At 50.2% G+C, this 22,684-nt stretch overlaps 1 protein-coding gene across 1 annotated transcript in view; it reads right to left on the reverse strand.

Annotated features, from left to right (window-relative positions):
- Window positions 1-22,684, reverse strand: part of ATP7B (ATPase copper transporting beta) — a 61,876-nt gene that overhangs the window by 13,426 nt on the left and 25,766 nt on the right. Inside the window, 12 exon segments of the mRNA XM_022574758.2 lie at window positions 312-455; window positions 1,631-1,799; window positions 3,172-3,354; window positions 5,323-5,517; window positions 8,510-8,644; window positions 9,221-9,375; window positions 9,477-9,604; window positions 15,954-16,045; window positions 16,768-17,001; window positions 18,064-18,238; window positions 19,648-19,724; window positions 22,101-22,262. Of these exon segments, the coding sequence (XP_022430466.2) occupies window positions 312-455; window positions 1,631-1,799; window positions 3,172-3,354; window positions 5,323-5,517; window positions 8,510-8,644; window positions 9,221-9,375; window positions 9,477-9,604; window positions 15,954-16,045; window positions 16,768-17,001; window positions 18,064-18,238; window positions 19,648-19,724; window positions 22,101-22,262 (1,849 nt within the window).

Genomic DNA, 22,684 nt, shown 5'->3' on the forward strand with positions numbered 1-22,684 from the left:
AATGAGAAAGGATGACTTTCAACTGCCAACCTGGGCAGATGCAAACGATGGTGGGGAAGACAGTTTAGAATCCCAAGAGCAAAGAGGCTGAAGCCATCTTCACTCTGGCGGCAAAGATGGAGGTGGCCAGAGGGGCCCTCAGGATTGACAATGAAGTGAAAAAAATGGCAAGACAGCCTTTTCGAAAATAGAACTAAAATTAACAGTGAGAAAGATTTACTTTAAAAAAAAAAAAAAAAAAAAAGGACTCTATTTCTGCCTGACGTCTCCAGCTTCACTTGAGAGCAGAGGACAGGGGAGCAGAGCAGTACCGTCGATGGCCACCAGGATGGCCGTCTGGCCTTTCGTCTCGTGATCGGTCATCGCGTCGCTGATGTCGCTGGTGACGGTCAAGCCGTTGCGCCTCATCCACTCTCGGCTGCCGATCAGCACAGAGAAGGTCTGCGGGACCGCATCTGCTCAAAGGAGTGTGTGGTTATTCCCAAAGAGGCCAAGTTCACGGTGAGAAAGCACTAAAAACCATGGGGCGGTTTCAACAGCAAAACATCCACTTGACGGTTCTGGAAAAACCACAACCTAGTAAACACCTCTTGGAAAACCATCCTTAAAGAACCAGGGGAAAAAGAACGACTAACATGCAGAACCGCGGTATGAATGAAAACATGTAAAGATGTTACAAACATATTAAACACCGCGTAGTGTACCTACTGGCCTTTAGGGGTGTCCGCTGCTGCCGTTAGACTGGATTAGAATTGGGATTAGAAGCGGTTAGTTATTTGGTCAGCGCCGAAAGCCAGTGTGGACTAGATCCATCACTGCTTGGTACAGATGATGCAAGGTGAATCAGCTAACAACCAGCCTCCGTGTATGAAAGGTTTTGAAGCTATACCTCCTAAGAGGCCAGCTGAGTCCTGCACCTGTCACCTCTACCTTAGGTGTCGCTGATAGACCAGTCCCTGGAAGGCAAAGGAAAGGTCATCCCAGGGCTTTAACTTGCCATAAGGCGGTAATAGCTTCTAACAAAATCTAAATCAAGATTTAACTACTATCATACTTAAGAGCAAACACGAGACATGGGTTTTTTGGTTTGGGGGCGTTTCCACTCTCTTATGCTGATGGCTAGCACCCTTTGAATAAGAAAGGCCGTTATTCAAAAAGCAGCTGTCCCTCCAGTGCCCCTTCTCGACTTGGGCAGACCATTTCCATTCACTTTCCCTGACGGCTGCCAGCTCTGTAAATACATCACGTCCCATCAGAGTTGACCACATGGAGGTTTCCTGTTTAGGAGGAACAAAAGGAAGACTCCCATCTGCCTACCCTGTAGCTTACGAGTCTTATCCCAAGACTAACCTGGGCTAAGAAAGAGGAGACTCGAGACTAGGGAGCAGGTAAGCAATACTCCATGACTCTAAGTCACACACTGCTTTTGTCTGCCATTAGCGTCAAGATTCAGCCACATTGAAGAACATGAGAGAAGCTGCAGGCTTCCCTGGGAGACAGGCGTGCGGCGCACCAGCCCTGAGTCACCTTCTCCGCAGTCGGGAACCACGGGGCGAGCCTGGCATGGCGTTCTCCATGGCTGGGCCCGGCCCCCGGTGGGCCAGGCAGCGGAAACCGAGGCCAGGGATACCTGTTTCCATGGGGATGCTGCTGACCCCGTTCAGGTGGGCGGTCGGTTGGCCACGTGGGCGCTCGCCCTGGGCCAGGATGCCCTCCACGTTGCTGACTTTACAGCCGATCCCACAGCCGGGCACCGCCTGGAAGTCCATGCAGTATCCCAAGGTCTCTGTGCCAAGTTCCTGGGAAGGAAAGTAGGGGAGAGGAAGCAGAAAACAGGTGAGTCAAGAGGGAGTCAGGACAGAGGTGGGGGTGAGGCGGGGGGAGAGCAGCAGACACCAGAATTTAGAGGGAAGGGAGGGACGGGAGGAGAACTTCCGGGAAAGGTGGAGAGATCGACGCTCAAGTCAGCTACTCTTTCTCTCTTATAGGACACAGTCATTTAAAACAGCCTCAACTCTCTCCTAGAGTTTGGATGCCTGGGGAGAGCGGACAGGTTGCAGTCCAGAAAGGAGAAAGGCAATTCACATCAAACACCCCAAATTAAGGGCTGGGGTCAGGGAGGGGGTGGCGGGGATGAAGGTGCCAAAGGGAGGAAAGATTTTCTTTTTATGTTGCAAATAATTTCATAAAAACGATGGAATAGGTAAGTGGTAACAAACTATTTTAAGGCCATCAAGGGATAATTGCCCATGGCCAGACCCTGGTGGGGACGTGGCAGGAGAAAGGGAAGGGCTGGGTTTATTTGGGTAACAGAACCCAAAGGAAGGATGCCTGGGGGTGAGCAGAATTCTTTCTGAAACATCAGAAGGATGAGAGGGGAAATAGCCGCACCCTACACAAAGGACACGACGAGAAATGAGATTTCTGAAAGATGCGCTGTCCGGGAAGAGTTGTCAACTTTTCCCCAGGGCATCCATGTCACCTTCTACATTTACTGATAATTGTCCTGTTCAGACAGTTTACATGTTTTCAGGGCAGTATTCTGGCACATCCTGCTGCCTCCACGCGCAGACTGAAAACAGAGAAAGCTAACTAGGCCCTCTCACCTGCAGAGGTCAGAGGAGGAAGGCTCCCCACTAACTGTGCCAACAACCCACAGTCCTCTGGTCACTTCTGCTGCTTTCTCTCCGTCTCAGGAGTCCCCAGTGGAATGGATTTCTCCCGACCTGGCTCCAAGACCCCCTTCGTTTTTGTATCCCTTTGCACGAAGCGCTCGTGAGGGACTGAATACGCCTGTCTTCCCCACCCGACCATCAACTCCCAGCAGGCAGAGCTCGCATCTTATGAATTCTTACTCCCCTGAGCTCGGGATGCTCAGGAAATGCCTAATGAATGGCCATTAGCTCATTAACACTGAACTGCTTTGTGAAGATCTGGAAACGTGACAAGGGACCTGCCGCTGTGCGCTGCATCCCCACCTGCTCCAGGGGGCCTGCTCAGCAGTTTCCAGACCACACGAGCCAAGGCCTCTGTGGAGGCAGCTGACGTGGGGGCCAGGGGCAGCGAGGAGGAAAGGCGTGTGAGGAGGAAGGAGCCCGGAGTCTTCTGGCCCAGCTGGGGAGAGCGGGGGAGCCGGGGGAGCGAGGGCCCAGCAACGCCCAGTCCACCTACCTCTTTACAGTATCTGGTGACTGCCACGCCCAGGGGGTGCTCACTGCTGGCCTCCGCAGTCCCCACCACAGCGAGCACCTTCCGGAGGGGCAGCGTGGCCACGTCCACGAGCAGAAGGACCCGCATGACTTTGGGGACCCCGTGGGTGATGGTGCCAGTTTTGTCAAACATCACAGTCTTTATCTGCCCAAAAAACCACATCTCAGTGACCAAAACACAGATGGAAGGGACTCTCAGAGTCCTCACAATCTCGAGGCAGAACTTCACTCAACCCACCCCAAGCAGGTCACAATACACTCCTTCAGGACACACTACAGAACCCTCTGCGTCCATCCCAAGGCTCAACCACTCCCTCAGCCAAAACATTGTTTCCCTCTCTGCCCAGTTAAAAAAAAATCCACACTCCGGCTTAACCTGGACCAGGGTGGGCCAGAAGCTCTCACTCTGATGTAACAAGGAGGCATCACCGTGCAGTAACGCCGTGCGGCCTCCTCCTCGGGTCGGGTCAGGAGCGTGACCCTGGGGGGTTTGCCCATCTCCCGGTCCACCGCTATCTGCCGGGTCAACCACTGTTTCCTCCGGCCTGCATCCGTGCAAAAGCCTACGGAGGGTAGTGTTCTCGAATTCCAAGTTCACAAAAGGAAGGGAGTGTTCCTTGGCCATAATAACAAGCAACCACAGAGCTAGTCTGGGGACCTGTCCCCCTTGGTCAGCGGCAGCTTGGCACTGGTCCCCACGGGTCTGGGCTCAGCCAGTCGGAAGCAGCCACACTCGGCGCCTGAGCTTGCGTGGCCGGAGCCCAGCAGTTCCCTCGCTCCACGCTCCCCTGGACCTGGTACAAGGTCAGCCCTTGTGCTGAGACTGCGTGCCGCAGGCTCGGTTCTCCCTCATTTAGCAAACATCAGCTCTGCTTCTCATTTCTGACTGAGTGGGGCCTCTTTACCACTATTAACCGGCCTTCCTCTGACAGTCCTGGCCAGCTTCTAGTCCAGCCCCCGCTCCGCCGCCAGGACGATCTTCCTGCAGGAGCTTCACCCCCGCCCCTGCCCCCGTGTGTCCCTGCTGCTCTTGGTTAAGCTCTGGACTGGGACTGAATAACCCTCCAAAGCCCTTCAAGGCCCCTCTCTCCCCTCCTTCCTCCTTCAGTACCCTCATCTCCTGTCAGTTTCTCTCTCTTTCTGGCCCTCATTTAGTTATTGAGAAAATAACTGTGGAGTGACTCCAACATGCCAGGAGCGGGGCAAGATGCCGGGGACACAATGGCGGGGACATGTTCACGGTCTCCAGTCCTACGGAGTCTGGGACCAGGCAGCACGGCCCCCCCGGGTCCTTTCCACGTGCTGGTCCCATGGCCGGGACACCCCTCCCAACCTCTGTTGTCAGCTGACAGGTCTCAGACCTCCCCTGAGCACCTGCACCAGCGCCCACCCCATCCAACACACACGGGTCTACGGTTAGGCCCCTGAGGAACTGTCCTCACGGCATCTCACACTCTCCATGGCGCCTGCTGCTTGCTTGCTCCGTGTCCGTCTTTCCTGCTGGACAGTAAGGTCCTTGAGAGCCAGGGCCCAGCACAGGACCCACACAGAGTAAACGCTCAACAGGTACCAAAGAAATAAAGGGAGGATGGAAGGCTGGGACTGCTGGGCTGAAGGGAGATTCTTCATAGACACTGCTACCTGCTACTCCACCCGAGGTCCCAGGACCCTCCCCGATCACGTGGAGACAGCGCAGCTACTTTCCCCGGAGCCTGACCACCTGGCTGTGAGCCCGGAGCTGCACATTTCAGCTGGAGGCCTTTGGCAAGTCGCCCAGCCCACTCCTGCTGCACTTCCCTCACCTGTAAAATGGAAACAACCAGCACCCACCTCAGGGTTGTCGATGAGATTAAGTTAATATTTATACAGCACTTAGGTCTTTGACCGTGAGCTGCTGCCGGTCCTGCTGTCATTCCCAGTTAGTCCTGGCTTCCTGTTTTACTTAATTAGTAGTGCTACCCTCAGTCCTCTTTCAGGTTTTTCTCTGAATATGAAATTTAAACAGGTACTATTTTCACTAGGACTCTCTAAGTCAAAAAAAAAAAAAAAATCACGCAGCATATACAGCTACAAAATCACCCCAGCCAAGACCTCGAAGGAAGCGGGGGCCAACCTTGTGGGCCAGCTCCAGAGGCTTGCCTCCCTTGATGAGTATGCCATTCTGGGCGGCCACCCCCGTGCCCACCATGACGGCCGTGGGCGTGGCCAGGCCCAGAGAGCAGGGGCAGGCGATGCACAGCACCGTGATGGACGTCTGGAATGCAAACCGGAGGACCACCTCTGCCTGGGAGATATGCTTGCTGGATGTCTGACGAGAGGAAAGAGACAGAGGCAGGGTGAGAGTTAGATGAGGCATCACACGGAATTCTGATCATATGAGAACATTCCACTCTGTCGTGGCCTATATGGGAGTAGTATCTAGAGAAGAGTGGATACATGTAACTGATTCACTTTGCTGTACAGCAGAAAATGACACAACCATGTAAATAAACTCTACTCCAATAAAAATTTAAAAAAAGAACATTCCAGCGCAGGTGGGGGACCTGAACTGGCGTGATGAGCTGGGCTCCAGGAGACACGGTGCGTCCCGCTCTGCTTTGCAGGTATCGCGTGGTTCACTTTACTGCTCCATATCCTACTGTTCCAACCTGATCCTACAGGCTTTCCTCAGGGAAAGGCATTATGAGAGGAGAGAGGCACATAAAAATCCCCGATAGGGGAAGAGCACAGGCTCTAGAATTGGACCACGTAGGTCTACATCCTGGCTCTGACACTCCGTGCCTTAGCTTCCTCACGTACAACATGGAGGTAATAATACCCAGCTCACAGGTTTTTGTAAGGATGAAATGAGGTTACATACATACAAATACATACAAACATAAATATACATAGTACAACGCCTGACGTAGGAGAGAGGAGTCTGAGAAAGTATAGCTATTACATTATCATTATTATTTTTATTATTATGAAAGCTTTAAAAAACTATAGCTCTTCAAGGAATCAACTCTAAGGTAATAATCATGTGGGAAAAGATACAAGGATATTTCTCACTGTGCTTTTTCATAAAGGGAAAAAACTGGAAACAACCAATGGGGGATTGGTTAATTAAACTGCAGGCATGGCGTGCATAATGGAATATTATGCACATGTTAAAATGATGATGTATACATATTGACATGGAAAGATATCAGTAGCATTGCTGAATTAAAAAAAACAAGCATAAAATGGCATGTGTTGTGATTCAATTAGTGCAAAATTATCTGCCTATATCTCTAGATGGCCTTTCAACAATACTGGAAAGATGTTCACCAAAGTGCAGAAAAGTGCATGTAGGGATGGGATTTGGAGCCATCTTTATTTTCCACCACTGCTTCCTTTATAAAAATCCAAAACCAAAAAAATACAGGTCTCCTTCCCAATTACCTGGTGACACATATTGGTATGATTATTTGCATCCTAACATCTTGAGTTACCTTGGTTTATCTTTCAAAATGGCTAGTATCTCTGGAGAACTGAGATGAGAACTGAGAGATGCTGTATTCACTTAATTACAGTAAAATGCATGTTTTCTAAATCGAGGATATAGACCACAATCTCTTTAGATCCATCTACCCTCTATTCTTTGACTTTGAAAGGCAGATTCTAAAATAAGCTACATTATTAAGGGTCATTCAATTTTCACAGAAACAGTTTGATTTCGGTAGAAGGACATGCTGTTTAACACATAATGTGATTTTGTAGAGGTAAGGATGAAGTGCTGTGTTTTGTTTTGTTTTGTTTTTAACCTCCAGAAATTCTTGTCAAAATCACACCTGGCATTCTGAGAGGAGTGGGGTGGACTTCTAGAGGTTGACACGAACCCTGTCCCTACAGATGATTTGTACAGAGCAGAGTGACAACAATGTCTTAAAGGAACATGCAGTACCTCATTTGTCAGCATCCTCCCTGATATTGCAGATAAAAACAAAAGAAGTGAAAGTAAGATGGAAAGGTAGGGAACAGCAGGAAGCCACATATTCCAACTTGTTTAGGGCCGAGTTTCCCATAGCCACATGCCAATGAGCTGCTCTCCCACAAAAGCCAAAATTTTTGGCAGTCCGGTGCCATAAAAGCCACTGGCAAATTCTAGGAATAGTCATAGGCTACTCTTAAAACACTGAAATCTCCCTAGATGTCAGAAAGTGTTTCACCTGGACATTTTAAGATAGGAAATTTGAGGGAGGAAAATCATATCTAAGTGAATGACAAGTACACCAAGAATACATGATATGCCTTTAACTATGGATAAAAAATTTTTTAAAAAGGAAAAAATGATCTATTCTGTATTTCCAGTTTCTTATTTTATGGCTCTAAGGTAAAATACATGTTAGACTGGGATAAGTATGAGATATTTTAAAAAATAAGGTAAAACATTGTTCTACTCACTGGGTAGTTATCAAATACTACTCCAAGTGGGCCATTAGCTTTTTATGTCTCTCCAGGTTTCTCCAACTCAGCACTATTGACATTTGGGGCCAGATAATTCTTTGTTGTGGGGACCTGTCCTGTGTGTTGTAGGATGTTTAGCAGCATCCCTGGCTCCTATCATACATACTAGAGGCCAAGCAGCACCCCTCCTCAGCCACGACAACCAAAAACATCTCCAGACATCACCAAATCAAAACCACTCCCAGTTGCCAAACACTGATGTATGTAAGTTCTTATTGCTGAAGCAGAAAAGTTTTGTATCTTTTTTTGAATTTTGATAAAACTGTATTTCCTAAGATAGTATTCTTCGTCCACTTTTTAAACTCAAAGCTATATATTCCATTGCTTCATATATAATGTTTAATAAATAATTATTAAAAAGCTATTAGTATTACTTGGGAAGCTGCAAGGTTAGATGGTCTATATGGAGGTAGCCAGCAAAAAATCTATTTTTCTTAAAACTGGTCAAATAATATTATCAAGTTATTGTGACTGACATGACTTATCTTCTGTGATGTGTGCCTCATAACCTCAAAAATGGCCAACAGTACAAAATGTAAATGCTTTAAGCATTACACCTGAGAGCCAGTGGTGTTTGAAATTATCTAACCAGAAAGCAAAAGGCATCTTTAGTGAAAACCTGCAGGGGTTGCGTAGTTGCATAGCCAGGATTGTCCTACCCTGGCTGAGGTTTTGCTGCCAATAAGTGAAGCAAGCAAATAAGATGTAATGGGTAATTAAAGCCCAGTGAATTTAAGACATGAAAAAATAGGATTAATGGCCATCGATTATTTAAAACCCAACAAGCACACTGCCCACAGCATTCAACTTACAGGGAAGTATTTCTGAACAACACCGAAATCGATGAAGCCGATTACAATCCATACCACCAACGTCAAAGTTGAAATGATGATGATAAATGGGACAAAATACCCACTAAACCGGTCAGCCAGTTGCTGAATGGGTGCCTATGGAAATAAAACACGAAGACCGCGGGAAATTACAATCTCCAAAGAAATAAACCACCACAAGCATGGACAAGGACTGGGATTCCTGGCTCCCTCATTAAGTACATTTATTAGTCAATCTCTCTACTCAGTAAAATCTGCCTGATTCTATGGGACTCTTGGAATAATTTCTAGAGAGAGGCAGCTGAAGTTATATTGCCTTTAAAATTCCTTCACGGGACTTCCCTCGTGGCGCAGTGGTTAAGAATCCACCTGCCAATGCAGGGGACACAAGTTCGAGCCCTGGTCCGGGAAGATCCCACATGCCGCGGAGCAACTAAGCCCGTGCGCCACAACGACTGAGCTCTGCGCTCTAGAGCCCGCGAGCCACAGCTACTGAAGCCCGCGCGCCTAGAGCCTGTGCTCCGCAACAGGAGAAGCCACTGCAATGAGAAGCCCACGCACCGCAACAAAGAGTAGCCCCCGCTCGTCACAACTAGAGAAAGCTTGCACGCAGCAACGAAGACCCAACATAAAAAATAAATGAATTTTTAAAATAAATAATAAATAAAATAAAAAATAAAATCCCTTCATTACCTTGGACATCTGAGCCTCTTCTACCAGCTTCACAATCTGAGCCAAGGTGGTGTCGTTGCCCACGTGGGTGGCAGTGACGAGCACGGAGCCGTGGGCGTTCATGGACCCGGCGATCACCGTGCTGCCGGGCTTCTTCGTGACAGGCATGGCCTCTCCTAGAGGTGGAGAGGAGACCAACGCCACGCGCTGAGCCCCGTCGGCATCCCTGGGGCCTGGCCAGGGTGCTGACGCCTACCCAGAGGGACGGAGTCCTCACCTGTGATGAGGGACTCGTCGGCCATGGTGCTGCCTTCCAGGACTTTCCCATCCACTGGGAACTTGCCCCCGGGGACGACCTTGATGATGTCACCACGTTGCACCAGCTCCATGGGCACCTGCTCCTCTCTGCAACAGACGCCACTCAGGTTACACTCGCGGACCGCACACGGGAGCTCACCCTCCTGGCCTGTCACCCAGGTCGGGTTCTAGACAAACCGCCTGCTTTACACTGAGCGGCAGTAACCACTTTATCCGCCGTTTACAGACTGAGTCAAAACTGTGCAGCTGCTAAGTACCAGGCGCTGTCCTAGTTCCTGGGAAGCCGGCTGTGAGCAGGACAGCCGAGTCCCAACGCTCATGAGGGCAATTCTGTGGAGCTAACAGACAACAAGCAAGATAGTCCCGGGTCTTAAATAAGTGCTGTGCTGACAACGATGTGACTGGAGGGCTTCCCTCGGTGGTGGCGGAGGAGGAGAGAAGTGGGAAGGCCTCACGCGAAGATGACATTTGAGCCGGACGACAAGAGGGCCCCATATACGGGGAAGGAAAACTCAAGGGAGAGGAAACAGCTAATGCAAAGGCCCTGAGGCGGGACAGAGGGGGCCTCTGATAAATAGGAAGCCAGCAAGCATGGCTGGAGGGACATGAGTGAAGCAGGCAGAACCCGGACCATGTCGGGTCTTGCAGGGCAAAGTGCAGGCTTTGGGCGTTAAGGTTTTCAGTAGGAAAGTGACATAAGCTGGTTCGCATTTTCAAGTCAGCTCTCTGGCTGCTGCATGAGAATGGGCTGTAGGGGCAACAGTAGAAGCTGACAGAAGGGTTCGGCTGTGGCAGCAGTGGCCTGGGCTGGAGACGGAGGGAAGAGATGCCCAGGAACTCTGGGGGGCATGATGTGTCAGCAAGATGTGTGTATGCGCTATGCGCATAAGAGAAGCAAGCATGAGCTCTTCGTTTCAGTTTGAGCAACTGGGTGGATGAGAAGTTGTTTAATGAGATGGAGACGCCTATGTAGAAGCGGCCATGGGAGGGAGAGGGAAGAGAAGGAGTGGAGAGGAGATGAAGATCTCTGTTCTCACGTGTCGGGTCCAAGATGCCTACTTGACTTCCACATAGACATGTCAAGTCGGGAGAGCAGGGAGCTGAAAACTGGATTCGGGCTGAGACTAGAGGTCAAATGGGGAAGCTGTCACAATACAGATAGGATCTAAAGCCTGAAATGGTACGAGCTTCCTCAGGAGTGTGCCTGGAAGAGAGACCTGGGTCCTGGGACATGCGCGTGTCAGGAGGCTGAGCAGGTGGAAGGGCCAGCGAGGGATGGGGGCAGAAAAGGAGAGAGTGGGGCCTTCAGGAGGGAGCACCCATCGCACCACATCGCATACGGTGAGGTCGTTACCTAGACACAGATACGTGTAAAACTCATCACGCCGTACACTTGGGATTTGTGTACTTCAGTGAAGGTAAGTTATCTCTTAATTAAAAAAAAAAAAAAGGCATATTTTAAAGGGACAGAAAAGGGGGTAGATGCTGGTGAGAGGCTGCAATGAGGATTAAATAAGAGCAGTGGTTGATTTGGTTCATGGAAATGACGTGATGTCTTTGGCAAAAGGGATCTCAGAAACTGGTGGAGGGACAAGGTTGGCTGGAACGGGCTGAGGAGAGGCTGGGAGGTGAGGAAACAAGAAAGCAGCCGAAGACAACGTTCAAAAGAAGTTCTGTGTGAAACAGAAGAGAAAACCAGCAGTAGAAGAGCGTGTGCATTAAGACATGAAATTGTGAATTGTGAGTATGTGTGAACTGTCTGCTGGGGAGAACGGTCCCACAGAGAGCGAGAGAGACAGATGGGGGGACAGGAGGGGACGACAGGAATAGAGTCATCCAGGGAGCGAGGATGGCTTTGGCAGCATCTCTCTGAAAGCGTCACAGGGACCAAATTTACTTAACTGTATATGTAACGTTGGCTCATGAACCAATGGGGAGAAAGTCAGAAAAGCAGGGGTGTAGAGCAAGCGGGGCTCTGAGGTTATTTTATGCCTTCCTTTCATTCTACAAAGACTACATTTAAACTATCACAGAGAGAGGGTACAAAAGCCACCTTACTTGAGAAGGAAAACCAGACATGTATTGAGTGCAGGTGCTATGCTCGATGTTGACATGAATCCTCCCCAAACCACGTGAGGTAGGTGACAGTCACCCCTATTTGTTCCCAGGTTGACCTGAGATGCTGCCTGTGGGCACCAAGGGCAGGGCCCGCTGCACAGTCAGTGCTGGTGACTTTGACCATCACCTGACGGACGTGTTCACTGTTGACCGGCCTCCATGTACCAGGCACTGTGCTGGGCTGGGGTTACACACAGGACAAAACTCTCAGGTCTATGACCTAGTAACTAAAGTCAAGTTGGTCTATTTAAGTTCAGTAATGGCCACAATAAAAGAAAGGGAGCACGGAAAAGGAGAGACCTTTAAAGGGGAAGCGGGCAGCAGCCTGAGTCCTGAGTGCTGGGAACAGGTGTGTATATCTGTTTGGTGGCTGGGGGGACAATAAATGAAAAGAAGGGGAGGATCTCTACAACCGAGAATATCCTCTGCTTCTTTTTAAAGTCTCCCAGAGATGGAGACGCCCAGGCTCCAAAACTCCCCTCCAAGGCCCATCTGCACAGCCTGGAGTTTACTGTCCACAGAGGTCTCCGCGGCAAGAGAAGCCTGTGTCAAAGAAGGAGCAGCTGCTCCCGTAGAAAGGAGGTGACGACGGGGGTGTGGGCAGAGCCTCCTCTCCCATAACCTGACTCCTAAGCTTTAAAATGTTTGCTTAAAAATCGTGATTCTTGCCTCAAATGTCCACTGGGTGTCTTTCTAAGAAATCGTTAGTGAGGCTCATCTCCGCTTCATCTAACTTTGAATTTCCCCTTTGAATCTGAATTAACCATATCTTTCTTACTCTGAACAGCTGAGTTTATGGGGTACAGCCCTCTAGGGGGGCAGGTGGCTCCTTCTGGTGAATTCCCAGTCGCATTTCTGCTTCAGAAGCTCATGTCCCCCAAACGCCAAGCTGTGGGAATACAGTTTTTTCTGAGCATTTCTTCAGCTCTGAGGGTTTCTGCCAGCAGCCTGCCCACCTCACCTGTCCCCTCTTCTCTACTCTCCTGCCTCATCTAACACAAAGCAAAAAGACGAAGAAAAAACTTACAAGAGAAGGGCCACTGGGCTATATAACACGTATAATTCCGTTTTCCTAATTATAAGAAACAGAACACTTCAACGTGGGAGATTGGGGACCCGCTGTGCAGGCCTCACAGTGTCAAGCACACGCACATGTATGATGCATTTCTTTAACATCTGACAGTCATTTCATGCATTCAGCTAGTGAGGATCTGAGCGCCTGCTATGTAGTCCCAGGACGACTGGAGGCACCAAGTGCTCCAGGCCCCAGAGGACAAGGCAGTCTGACCAGGGGACAAGGGGTCAGGCAAAGGGGAAGGAAGAAAGGCATTGGTTGGAGGGCGGGGGGTGGGCGAGTGCAGGGGCGCCTCCTCCTGGGACCCGCCAGCGGGGTGGCCGGGAGGAGACGGAGGGACGTCAGGACCAGAGGCTGAGCCCAGGAGGCACAGGCGCAGATTCCAAGTCTCACGTGCGCGTCTAGGGATGCGGACTTTATCCTAAACCTCCGAAGGACTGGCAGCTACAGAGTATCAGATCTGTGCCTCCAAGAGCTGGATGGTTTGCATGTGGAAAACATCAGGAAGGAGACAAGGCTGGAGCAGGAGGCCAGGGAGGGGCTGTTGCGGGGCTTTAGGGGAGAGAGCCCGGTGGCCTGAACAAGCACGGCAGCGGTGGGAGGGGCAGCGGCCGGGGCCACCAGAGCTTGTGGAGCCGGAATCAAGAGGACGGAGACCAGCTGTGTGGACGAGGGAAGGGAAGGGGTTGCAGAGGACGGCCACTGAGATCTGACGTAGGTTTGGGAATGAAGACACGAGGTCAGGGGACACAAAGACAACAGGGCCAACGCTGAAACCCCGACTATCACCCACATTTAAGGAATGAGGGGCGCAAAGAGAGTGCGCAAAGGGAAACGCAAGTAGCAGCTAGGGAAGAAATTACCACTGATCACCTACACAGATGCTCCTGTCACCCAAGATTCCGGGCGGAGAGGAAGGACACGTGCCTCTGGCAGAGGGACAGAGGAAGGGACGGGCTGAGCCCCTCTGAAAGGAGCCAGCTGAGGCGCAAAGCCCCGGTGGCCTGCAGGAGGCGTCGCAGACCTGTCCACGCTGGCCGAGGCCCAGGCCCTGCAGGAGGCTGCCTGGGGCCCCTGGCACAGCACATGCCACGTTACAGGAGGCGAGAGAGCGGCCCTGGCCCTGGCAGGGCAGGTGTGACCACGGCCCGAGCACCCCGTCAGGAAGGTGGGGTAGGAGTGACCACTCCCACCTGTCTGACGGACACGAACTGCAAAACACAGGAGGGGACCCAGCTCCAAGCACATGGCCTGTCTCAGGCAAAGCCAGAAAGAACTCTGGTCTTCTGGCTCCTAGCTTAAAAAGTGATACCACCACACGTGATGGCAGAAGCCAGGCACACAATGTGGGAAAGAACCGGGAGATGCCAGGTGTGGCCCCACCCTCCTTCCGCATCGCGGCCGGCCTGAGCCTTCTGGCAAAGACCCACATCTCCTTGTACTCAGATCGGTGGAGCTGCCCGGGGGGTTGGCATCCTGCCGTCACAGGCCCTTCGAAATGAAAGGCAGAAAGTAAACGCAGCTGTTCATGGCTCAATCCCCAATCTGAACGCCTGCACAGCTCAGGCACTCTCATGTCATTAATTTATGAGGAAAAAGGCAGCCAAGGTACACAACCATGCAGAGCCACCAAAGCGGTCACAAGCCAGCCGCACTGTCACACGGGCTCCTCCCGGCCAGGAGACAGGGCAGCGGAGGCTTAGCAGGAGCCTGTGTCTCCAGGGGCCCAGCCCCCTCTCTGCTGCTCATCTGCCACGGACTCTGGACAAGGTACTTCCCTCCCGAGCTGGGCGCCCGAGGATAGGCGCCCCCTCACGAGGAAGCCATCAGGGTTACATTCGATTATCTATGCGCAGAGCTGGGTAGCATACGTGGCACACGGCAAACTCTCCAATCTCAGCCGTCACTACCATAATTCTGATTATTACTTAAAAACCAGTGTGCAGGCAAAAGCCGGTGCTGCTGTGCTTGGTCAGCCTGAGCCTCGGAAACTTGCAATCCTCACGTCTCACTCACTGGCCCACGGGCTCAACAGAGGTTCGCCCAGTGGCCTTCGGGAAGGAAGGGACCCGCCTTGGCCTCAGGGGCCTGTCTCTCGGAGACACAGCTAGGAAACCAGCAAGAGTGTGATGGACCAGCGGGTGCACAGTGGGAGGGGCACCAATGGTTGCTTCAGTAGTGGGAGAGTTTGGAGTAGGTCGTACCGGATGGTAAGAATCAGCAGAGACGGGGACACTGGAGATAGTAAGAATCTGACAGATGATGGCTCTAAGCAGAGGCCCCGGCGGGGGGATGCCTCTTCTTCCACCGGTGCGGTGGGGAAGGGCAGCTTTGCAGGCTGAGTGACAGGAAACTGATGGGTTTCCCATCACGGTTTCTATTCTCAAGTCAGAAGTGAGATCACAGGCTAAAGGGGAAAGTGGTGGGTCCAGAGAGATTTCAGGAATGCGAGGGAGGCCTAGAAATAACCATTGCCTAGAAGAGGAAAATGGGGCTGACCGGAGAAACACAGAAGCCTTAATTTGTAAAAATGCCCACGTTATTAAATACGCTTTAAGAGTGTAAAGAACACGGGCTCTGCAACCAGCAGCGTAGGTTCTGTCCTAATTCCACTACTTAATACCTGTGTGACCCTGGGCCAGTTGCATAGCCTCTCTGAACCTCAGTCTCTGCATCTGTACAATAAGGGTAGTAAGAGTCCCTTCCTCATAAAGCTTTTTCTTGGATAGATTAAATGCAAACAGGTTAGTATAGCATCTGGCAAACAGTAAATGCCATATAAGTCCCAGCAATAACGACAGTGAGCATTATTGTTTTTAATGTCTGCCAACCTGATAAAGAAGAAAAATAGTTCTCCCATTTTTATTCTTTGGCAAGTTGAACCCCTATCTCTCAGCCTGTCCAAATCCTCCAGATCCTGTGGGCGAGACCCAGCTCATACTCCATGTTCTGTGAAGCTCTGCTTGACCACCACGAGCCTTCCTCTCCTAAGTTCCAGAAATACTGCCTGTACCTCTCACTCATCATCTAGCAAACATACACCCCCTTGAACCCTTGCTTATCTTTTAGTATAGAAATGCTTTGTTTACTTAACTGGACTGAGATGGGGCATCTTCCTAACATGTACCGTCTTTGCCGGCCCTCACCAGGTCTAGTGTCACGTCCTTCACACGATAGGTGTGCGATGTGTAGCACACAGGGCTGATCTAAATCGATCAAGGATGTGTGACAAAGACAACCCACCTGATGATTAAGCTGTCCTCCCCAAGGGTCACGACGGTGGCTTCCGTGGCTTGTAGAGACATGAGTTTGGCGAGGGCTTCTGAAGTTTTGCTCTAAGAAATAACCAGAAGGTAGAATGAGAGCGATACTAAGCTGGCCTGTGCAAACCCAGACCATCAATCACAAGGCTGGTGTTAAAGAAAACCCCGCAAGAAAAGGCTGCCTCCGTAACGCGGCCCCTCTGCACGCCTGCGGGCTCTCCCAGGATGAGTGTCACTTACTGCCCATCAACACGCAGCCGTGCCATCCCCGCGCTGAGTGTACAGTGCAACTGAGTTCTATGAATTACATTTCAGATTGAAGAAACAATGCCAGTCTGCCCAATGACTGTTTTCTTTTAGGTTCAATTTAATTTCTTTTAGGACCTGAGTCCCACTCTCTTATATTAGGATACATTGAAATCTGGGAACAATGCAGGGTGCTAAAAATGGCACGACCCTATGGTGGAAATGTGGATTTCTAGACTAGGAAGCTACACACTCAGTTACGTACCAAGAGGTTCGGTACGAGCTCTGACCCGAAATCCAGGGTTCTTTCCACTGCGCGATGCATCTGAACAAAGGTTTTAATAATTAACCAGATTAGCTGGGATTTCAGAAGTAGAGACCAGTTTGGAGACTGGTGGTCAGAACACCTAATTATACGAAGGTTTCATGTTTCTTTAATCCTTGCCCTAGATTGTGTATGATGAGTAATTCTAAACATGGTGCTCAGATAAATTAAGGTTTGTGTTACTGAGGAAACAGTTCTTCCTTTAACCTGAGGCTGCAGTTACCTTTGCCACGTGTTCCAGCCACCGCCCCAGGGCAATGAACACGAAGAGCATGGGGGGCGTGTCAAAGAAGGTCACCGGGCTCCTCTCCGCCTTCTCGGCGATGGCCACCACCAGGATGACGAGGGAGTAGACGTAGGCGATGCTTGTGGCCAGCACGATGAGCACGTCCATGCTGGCCGCCCTGTGTCTCAGAGATTTGTAGGCCTGCACGTAGAAGTACCAGCCCCCGAGGAACTGAAAGGTGGTGAGGGAGAGTGACCTTTGTGACAAGGGCCCTCGGGACTGTAAATACCCTGGGCTCCCCCTCGACGCTGACATGACTTTTTTCCTCCATAAGTGATGCGTACGAAATGTACTTCCTGATTCAGAGGACTTCTGACCACAGGAGTGGCTGATCCAGGGAGACCTTTAAGACCCAGAGCACTGGACAACCTAGATGTCCATCAGTAGGAGAATGCTCAAGATGGTGAAAGAAATCATAGTGCGTTCATACTGTGGACAGTGCTATGCGGTCCCTGAAGACAATGTGCTAGGCCCCTAACCGCTGGTGTGAGAGATGTACACAGTACATGGTTAAGTGAAAAAGCCAGTTATAAATCAGTGTATCTAGTATTATCCTATTTCGGCCAAAAAGAAAGCCTGTGTCTATAGTATGTGAACATATACACACACATACATACGCACATAAATATGTGTTTTTTTCTATGCAGATGAAGATCTGGAAAAACCAAATTGAGCCTATAAACACTTGCCCCCAGATAATCCTAATTAATATTAATTAATTCTAATATTAAGTCAGGAGTTTCATTTTCTATTCCAAAATAAATGGAAGGCACACTTCCCACAAGAAATACAGCTAGCTACTTAATGCGGTCCCCAGGGCAGAAGTAACACGAAGCCTGCCCCTTTTAAATTATGATTCCTCAGGACCACGTTTCAGTCATTCAAGCCAAGACGTGGAAGAGAGCAGCATGAGCTCCAGGGTGGTCCAGCTGCTGCTTCTAACATCGAATTCAGCTGAACAATAGGCAAACAAGACATACTGGATCACCAAGCCTTGCCGCAGGGGGCTGCTGCTCCAGGGGGAGTCTGGTCATCTGTGGAACTGCCCGTTTTAGAGGACGCCCCCCAGCTGGTCATAAGACAGAAAAAAGCAGCAGCTGGCTGGGTGGTGGGAAAGCGGCAACGAAGCTGCACTTGGAGCGCTCTGAAGGGCTGTGCTGGCCTAAGAGGACAGAGCACCTGCTGGCCACACACAGGCACGCTGGGCAGGTGTGCCCACCCCCCGATACGCACCTGGACAAAGGTACACAAGATAAAGAAGACGAGGTTCAGGATGGACAGTCCCGGGATGATGTTGTGGTCCAGCAGCATAGACTCGTGGGGCTCGTGGCTGGGTATCAACATATAGATCATTAAACCCATGACAGGGATGCCAAACACCAGGCTGCACAGGAAAGACTTCTTCCACCTGGAAAGAAACACAGCAACACCGACATATCAGGTACCGCCGGTCACCTGGCTTCTGGCCCCGTCCCCTCCCGAGGACTTGGTTTGAGACTGGCCTCTGCCACATGTCTGGGACAGACCAGCAAGGGCTAAAGTGAAAGCAAGGCTCTCTCTACATCGGCCATCTGAGGGGAACATCAAAGGTCTAAACTTCACTGCAAGGATGCTCCAGAGACATTTAGACACAGCCCCTGCCTGCCCGTGGCTGATGTGGCACCTGCAATCTACAGGTGAGGCAACCGAGGTCCAGAAACTGAGAATTCAGCCCCAAAGAGGTGGGCCATCCTCAGCCTATGGCTGCTATTGCTCTTTTTTCAAACCGCAATCGTTTATAGACTCCCAAGAAAAAGATAGATAAAAGGAACATTTCATTAGTATAAACTTATACACTCAACTTTTAAACTATTACTTAAAATAGAGTCAGTGTGAACAGTGCAGCTGCCTTGATGAAGTCTGAAATCGGGGTCACAGGTGGCAGCCATGGTCTCACATCAGCCTCACCACACACAAAATTCCAACCAAGCGCTCTTGGAAGCTGTAGGAGGCATAGCCTCAAAGCGATCTGAAGGCCATGGGTCTGCAAGATCGGAGTCTTACACTCCCAGGCCCCCGCCTGCAAGCCCCGAAAAGACCTCGCTTCCTACCCCACTCCTCTCAGACCGACAAACTTCCACTCATTCTTTGAGGCTCAGATCGTGTGTCCCCTGCTTGTTAGCTTCCCAGACTCCCCAGAACCCACCTGCATCATTGCTCACCCGCTCTTCCCAGCCCAACCAAGGGCCCCTCTAAGGTAGGGGTGACACCCTATTCACCCCTAGCACCCGGCACAGTGCCCTGCATACAACAGCGGGCTTGTGTTCGTTGAATGAATGAGTGAACATCTGCAACAGTGAATGAGCTCAGGTCTCCTGCTTCCCGAGCCATTTTCTTTCCACTTGGCCGTAATTCCTGTCCTCGGATCCTAGATCTCGACCCACTCCAGTAAAGTCTTGAAATACTATAAAAGAAAGAACCCACTCTTCCCTTCCTCCCAACGTAAGTGCTGTCCAATCTGTTAGCGACCAGCCATAGGTAACTATTTAAATTAAAATTAGTTAAAATGAAGGGAAATTAAAAATTCACTTCCTGAGTCACACTGGCTGCATTTCATACTGGGCAGTGCAGATATAGAGCGTTTCTGTCACAGCAGAAGGTACCGTGGAACAGCGCTGTTTTAGAGGATTAACGTTACGGGGTGAAGGCAACTAATTCAGCAGAAGGCGCCGTGGAAGCTGGGGGTAGCAGGGACACCGATCAGCACCGAATGAGGTAGAGGCGGGCCAGGGGAGGGCAGCCCTTAGAGCTACAGTTTATCTTCTGTGTTCTACCTACTGCTTTATTTCCAGCTTGTGGTCCAAGTGATGAGCGCTGGGGTTCCTCTGGGCCAGGGAGACATGAAAGCCGATTTCCTTGTTATTAGAAAGAGGAAACAAGAAAGAAGGCACTTGGTTAAAACAGGCATCGGTAGAAACCATTTTACATCTTTGGAAATAAGAAAGTTAATCTAGGGCTTCCCTGGTGGCGCAGCGGTTCAGAGTGTGCCTGCCAATGCGGGGGATGCGGGTTCGAGCTCTGGTCTGGGAGGATCCCACATGCCGCAGAGCGGCTGGGCCTGTGAGCCACAATTACTAGGCCTGTGCGTCTGGAGCCTGTGCTCCGCAACAACAGAGGCTGCGATGGTGGGAGGCCCGCGCACCGTGATGAGGGGTGGCCCCCACTTGTCGCGACTAGGGAAGGCCCATGCGCGGAAACGAGGACCCAACGCAGCCACAAATAAATAAATAAATACATAAAAAAAAAAAAAAAAAAAAAGAAAGAAAGTTAATCTAAAACCGCCTCAGAGGACTGTATTGGCTTTTCCGCTCACGACTTCTGTCCCCATGTCACTGTACAGATCCCGTCGGAGGTTCCACGGCGACTGCTGCTCCTTCTGTGGGCAAAGGCAGCAGACGCCGGGAGGTGACTTAGCACACCCTGAGCTGATCGATGTTGAGTTATAAACGCGGGATCTGTGAGTTATGGACTCCCCAGTATCAAGCGGTCGGGAGTATCGCTCTCTGTAGGAGGAAACTGAAGGTCAGGGATTAAACTCCCGTCCAAAGCTACAGCATCATCGGAAGCTCTGAATCCAGCTGCAGGCCCCCCCACCCCGGCTCCAGCCCAGGCCTCTCCCAACGAGCAGACCTTGGCTCCGGCAGTATCTGTGGTTTTCTCAGGGATTCTCTCAAGCAATTCTTTCACCGTTTTGCTCCTCCACCCTCTCTATCTTATTTGATCTGGTTGCTAAATCTCTGATTCCCTGTATAACATTATACAGGAAAGGTTGTCAGGAAATGTCCTGTCAGTCAGCACGATGTAAAGAGGGGCCCTGGGACTCTGATGTTGGGATTTTACTCAAAAATTACGAGTTACGTTGGAAGAAAGAGCATGTAAGGCCATCTAACGACAAATCCTTTACAACTAATACCGGCCCAATTACATCAGGAAAAGATGCCCCAGAGATGCAGGAATGGGGGCCAGACATTGGCAATATACCTCAAGTAAGAACTAGCAGGGGACTGCAGCGGGCTGGGCAGTTGGGTGGAGGCCAGCAAGGATTAGTGCCTCAGTTGACTTCTCTCCCTCATTAATGCCTTATCACTACTGTTCTGTAAGACCCGTGGGGTGGCAGAAACCGGATGCCCACTGAGCTTGGAACTAGGAGATCTGGGTTGGAGCACCAGCTCTGCAACCTTTAGCTGGGTACCAGGGATCAAAGTCTCCTAACCTCTCTGGGGGATCTCTCCTCATCTGATAAAGAAGCTGCATTGTCTGCCTCTAAGATTGAGGCACTGTATCAACAGCAGTAGCAGCATTTGCACCTCAAAGAGCTCTGCATGGCCAGACAACAGACAGCATCTCTCTTAACACACACACACACACGAAAATTTAAAACAACTTGAAGCCTGCTATGAGATGTTTAATTTCATAAGGAATTTCGTAAGCAGTAGTTTCTGCTAAACTTCACCATTAGTTGTTATGAGTTCATCTTGCTCGGTTTTGACCATCTTGACCCATTCAGATCACCACTAATGCTCATCTTCTCCTGGTGTGGTATGATACAGACCTGAGAGAGGACACAGAATGTCTGTGGACAAAGTGAGGGAACGATGAGGGTGGGAGTACAGAAAACTACTGTGATTGATTTTCCAAAGGAGAAATGACTAAACTCTCCACCTGTAAAGGAGGCCTAGTATAGTGGTCAAACGCAGTGTAATTCTTCCCAACACCAACATTCCTTTGGTCTGTAGATACGTGACACAGATGTAAATATTACTTAGAAGACTTACAATTAGGCAATTTTTTTGGGGGGGGGGTCACACCGCATGGCTTGTGGGATCTTAGTTCCCCAACCAGGGATCGAACCCAGGCCGTTGGCAGTGAAACACTGGACAGCCAGGGAATTCCCACAATTAGGCAATTTAATACCATGTGCCAGGAATCTTGGCAATACTGCTGTTTCTCAGGGAATATCTGAAATTAAAACAATAATAATGTCCTTTTCTCCCCATCTTTTTCTTACCCATTCACTGATTCCCCCCTCAAATTATCTGATATTTACTAAACGCTCACAAGTTGAGTCACCTTATTTCCATGGGAAATCTTGAAGGATTTTAGATTAGGTGATTTTTTTTTTTTTTTTTTTTTTTTTTTTGCTTAGCTATATTTTGCTCATTTTTCTATGATGATTATAAACCACTGTGTTTTAAAAGGTGGGTACAATATTCTTTTGATAAATGATTTACCTCGATAATTTTGACAATATCCCGCGGACCAATAATTTCAGGATCAAACTTCACGTGGGCTTTGCTGGTGGCAAGAGCCACAGAGGCGTAGGTGATGCCGTTTGTCCTTGTGAGTTTGGACTCTATGTTGTGAACACAGGAAGTGCAGGTCATCCCCGTGATCTGCGGCAAAGGATGACAAAGATCCCACTGACCCAGGATCCAGAGGATCCCACCAAAGGCACACAGGGAGTTGGGTTAACAGGCAGCCACCAGTCTGTCCTCCTTCCCAAGATGCTGGACTCACAACCCCCAGGTGCAAGATTTTCACCCCGGACATTCCCGCGGGAGCCTCGGGGATATAAACAGTGGTTCTTCCCCAACTCACGTACAGGAGACCAATCACTAAGCAGATGGCAAGGACCAAGGCCCCACTCGCAGCTCTGCTAACAACGGGCTTTCACAGCACTCTACATCCTGGGTTGGTTATGCATTTCTGCCACCCCGTGCTGTGTGCACTGAGAAAGCAGTTCCAAGTGAGCCAGCCACCCCTGTACTATGCATTAGGCAAGCCGGGCAACTCACTCTTCTGAGTATCAGTGGTC

The sequence above is a fragment of the Delphinapterus leucas genome, chromosome 18, assembly GCF_059928025.1.
Source record: "Delphinapterus leucas isolate spDelLeu-1000000601 "Yukka" chromosome 18, BTC_Dleu_Yukka2, whole genome shotgun sequence".
Classification (NCBI taxonomy): Eukaryota; Metazoa; Chordata; class Mammalia; order Artiodactyla; family Monodontidae; genus Delphinapterus; species Delphinapterus leucas.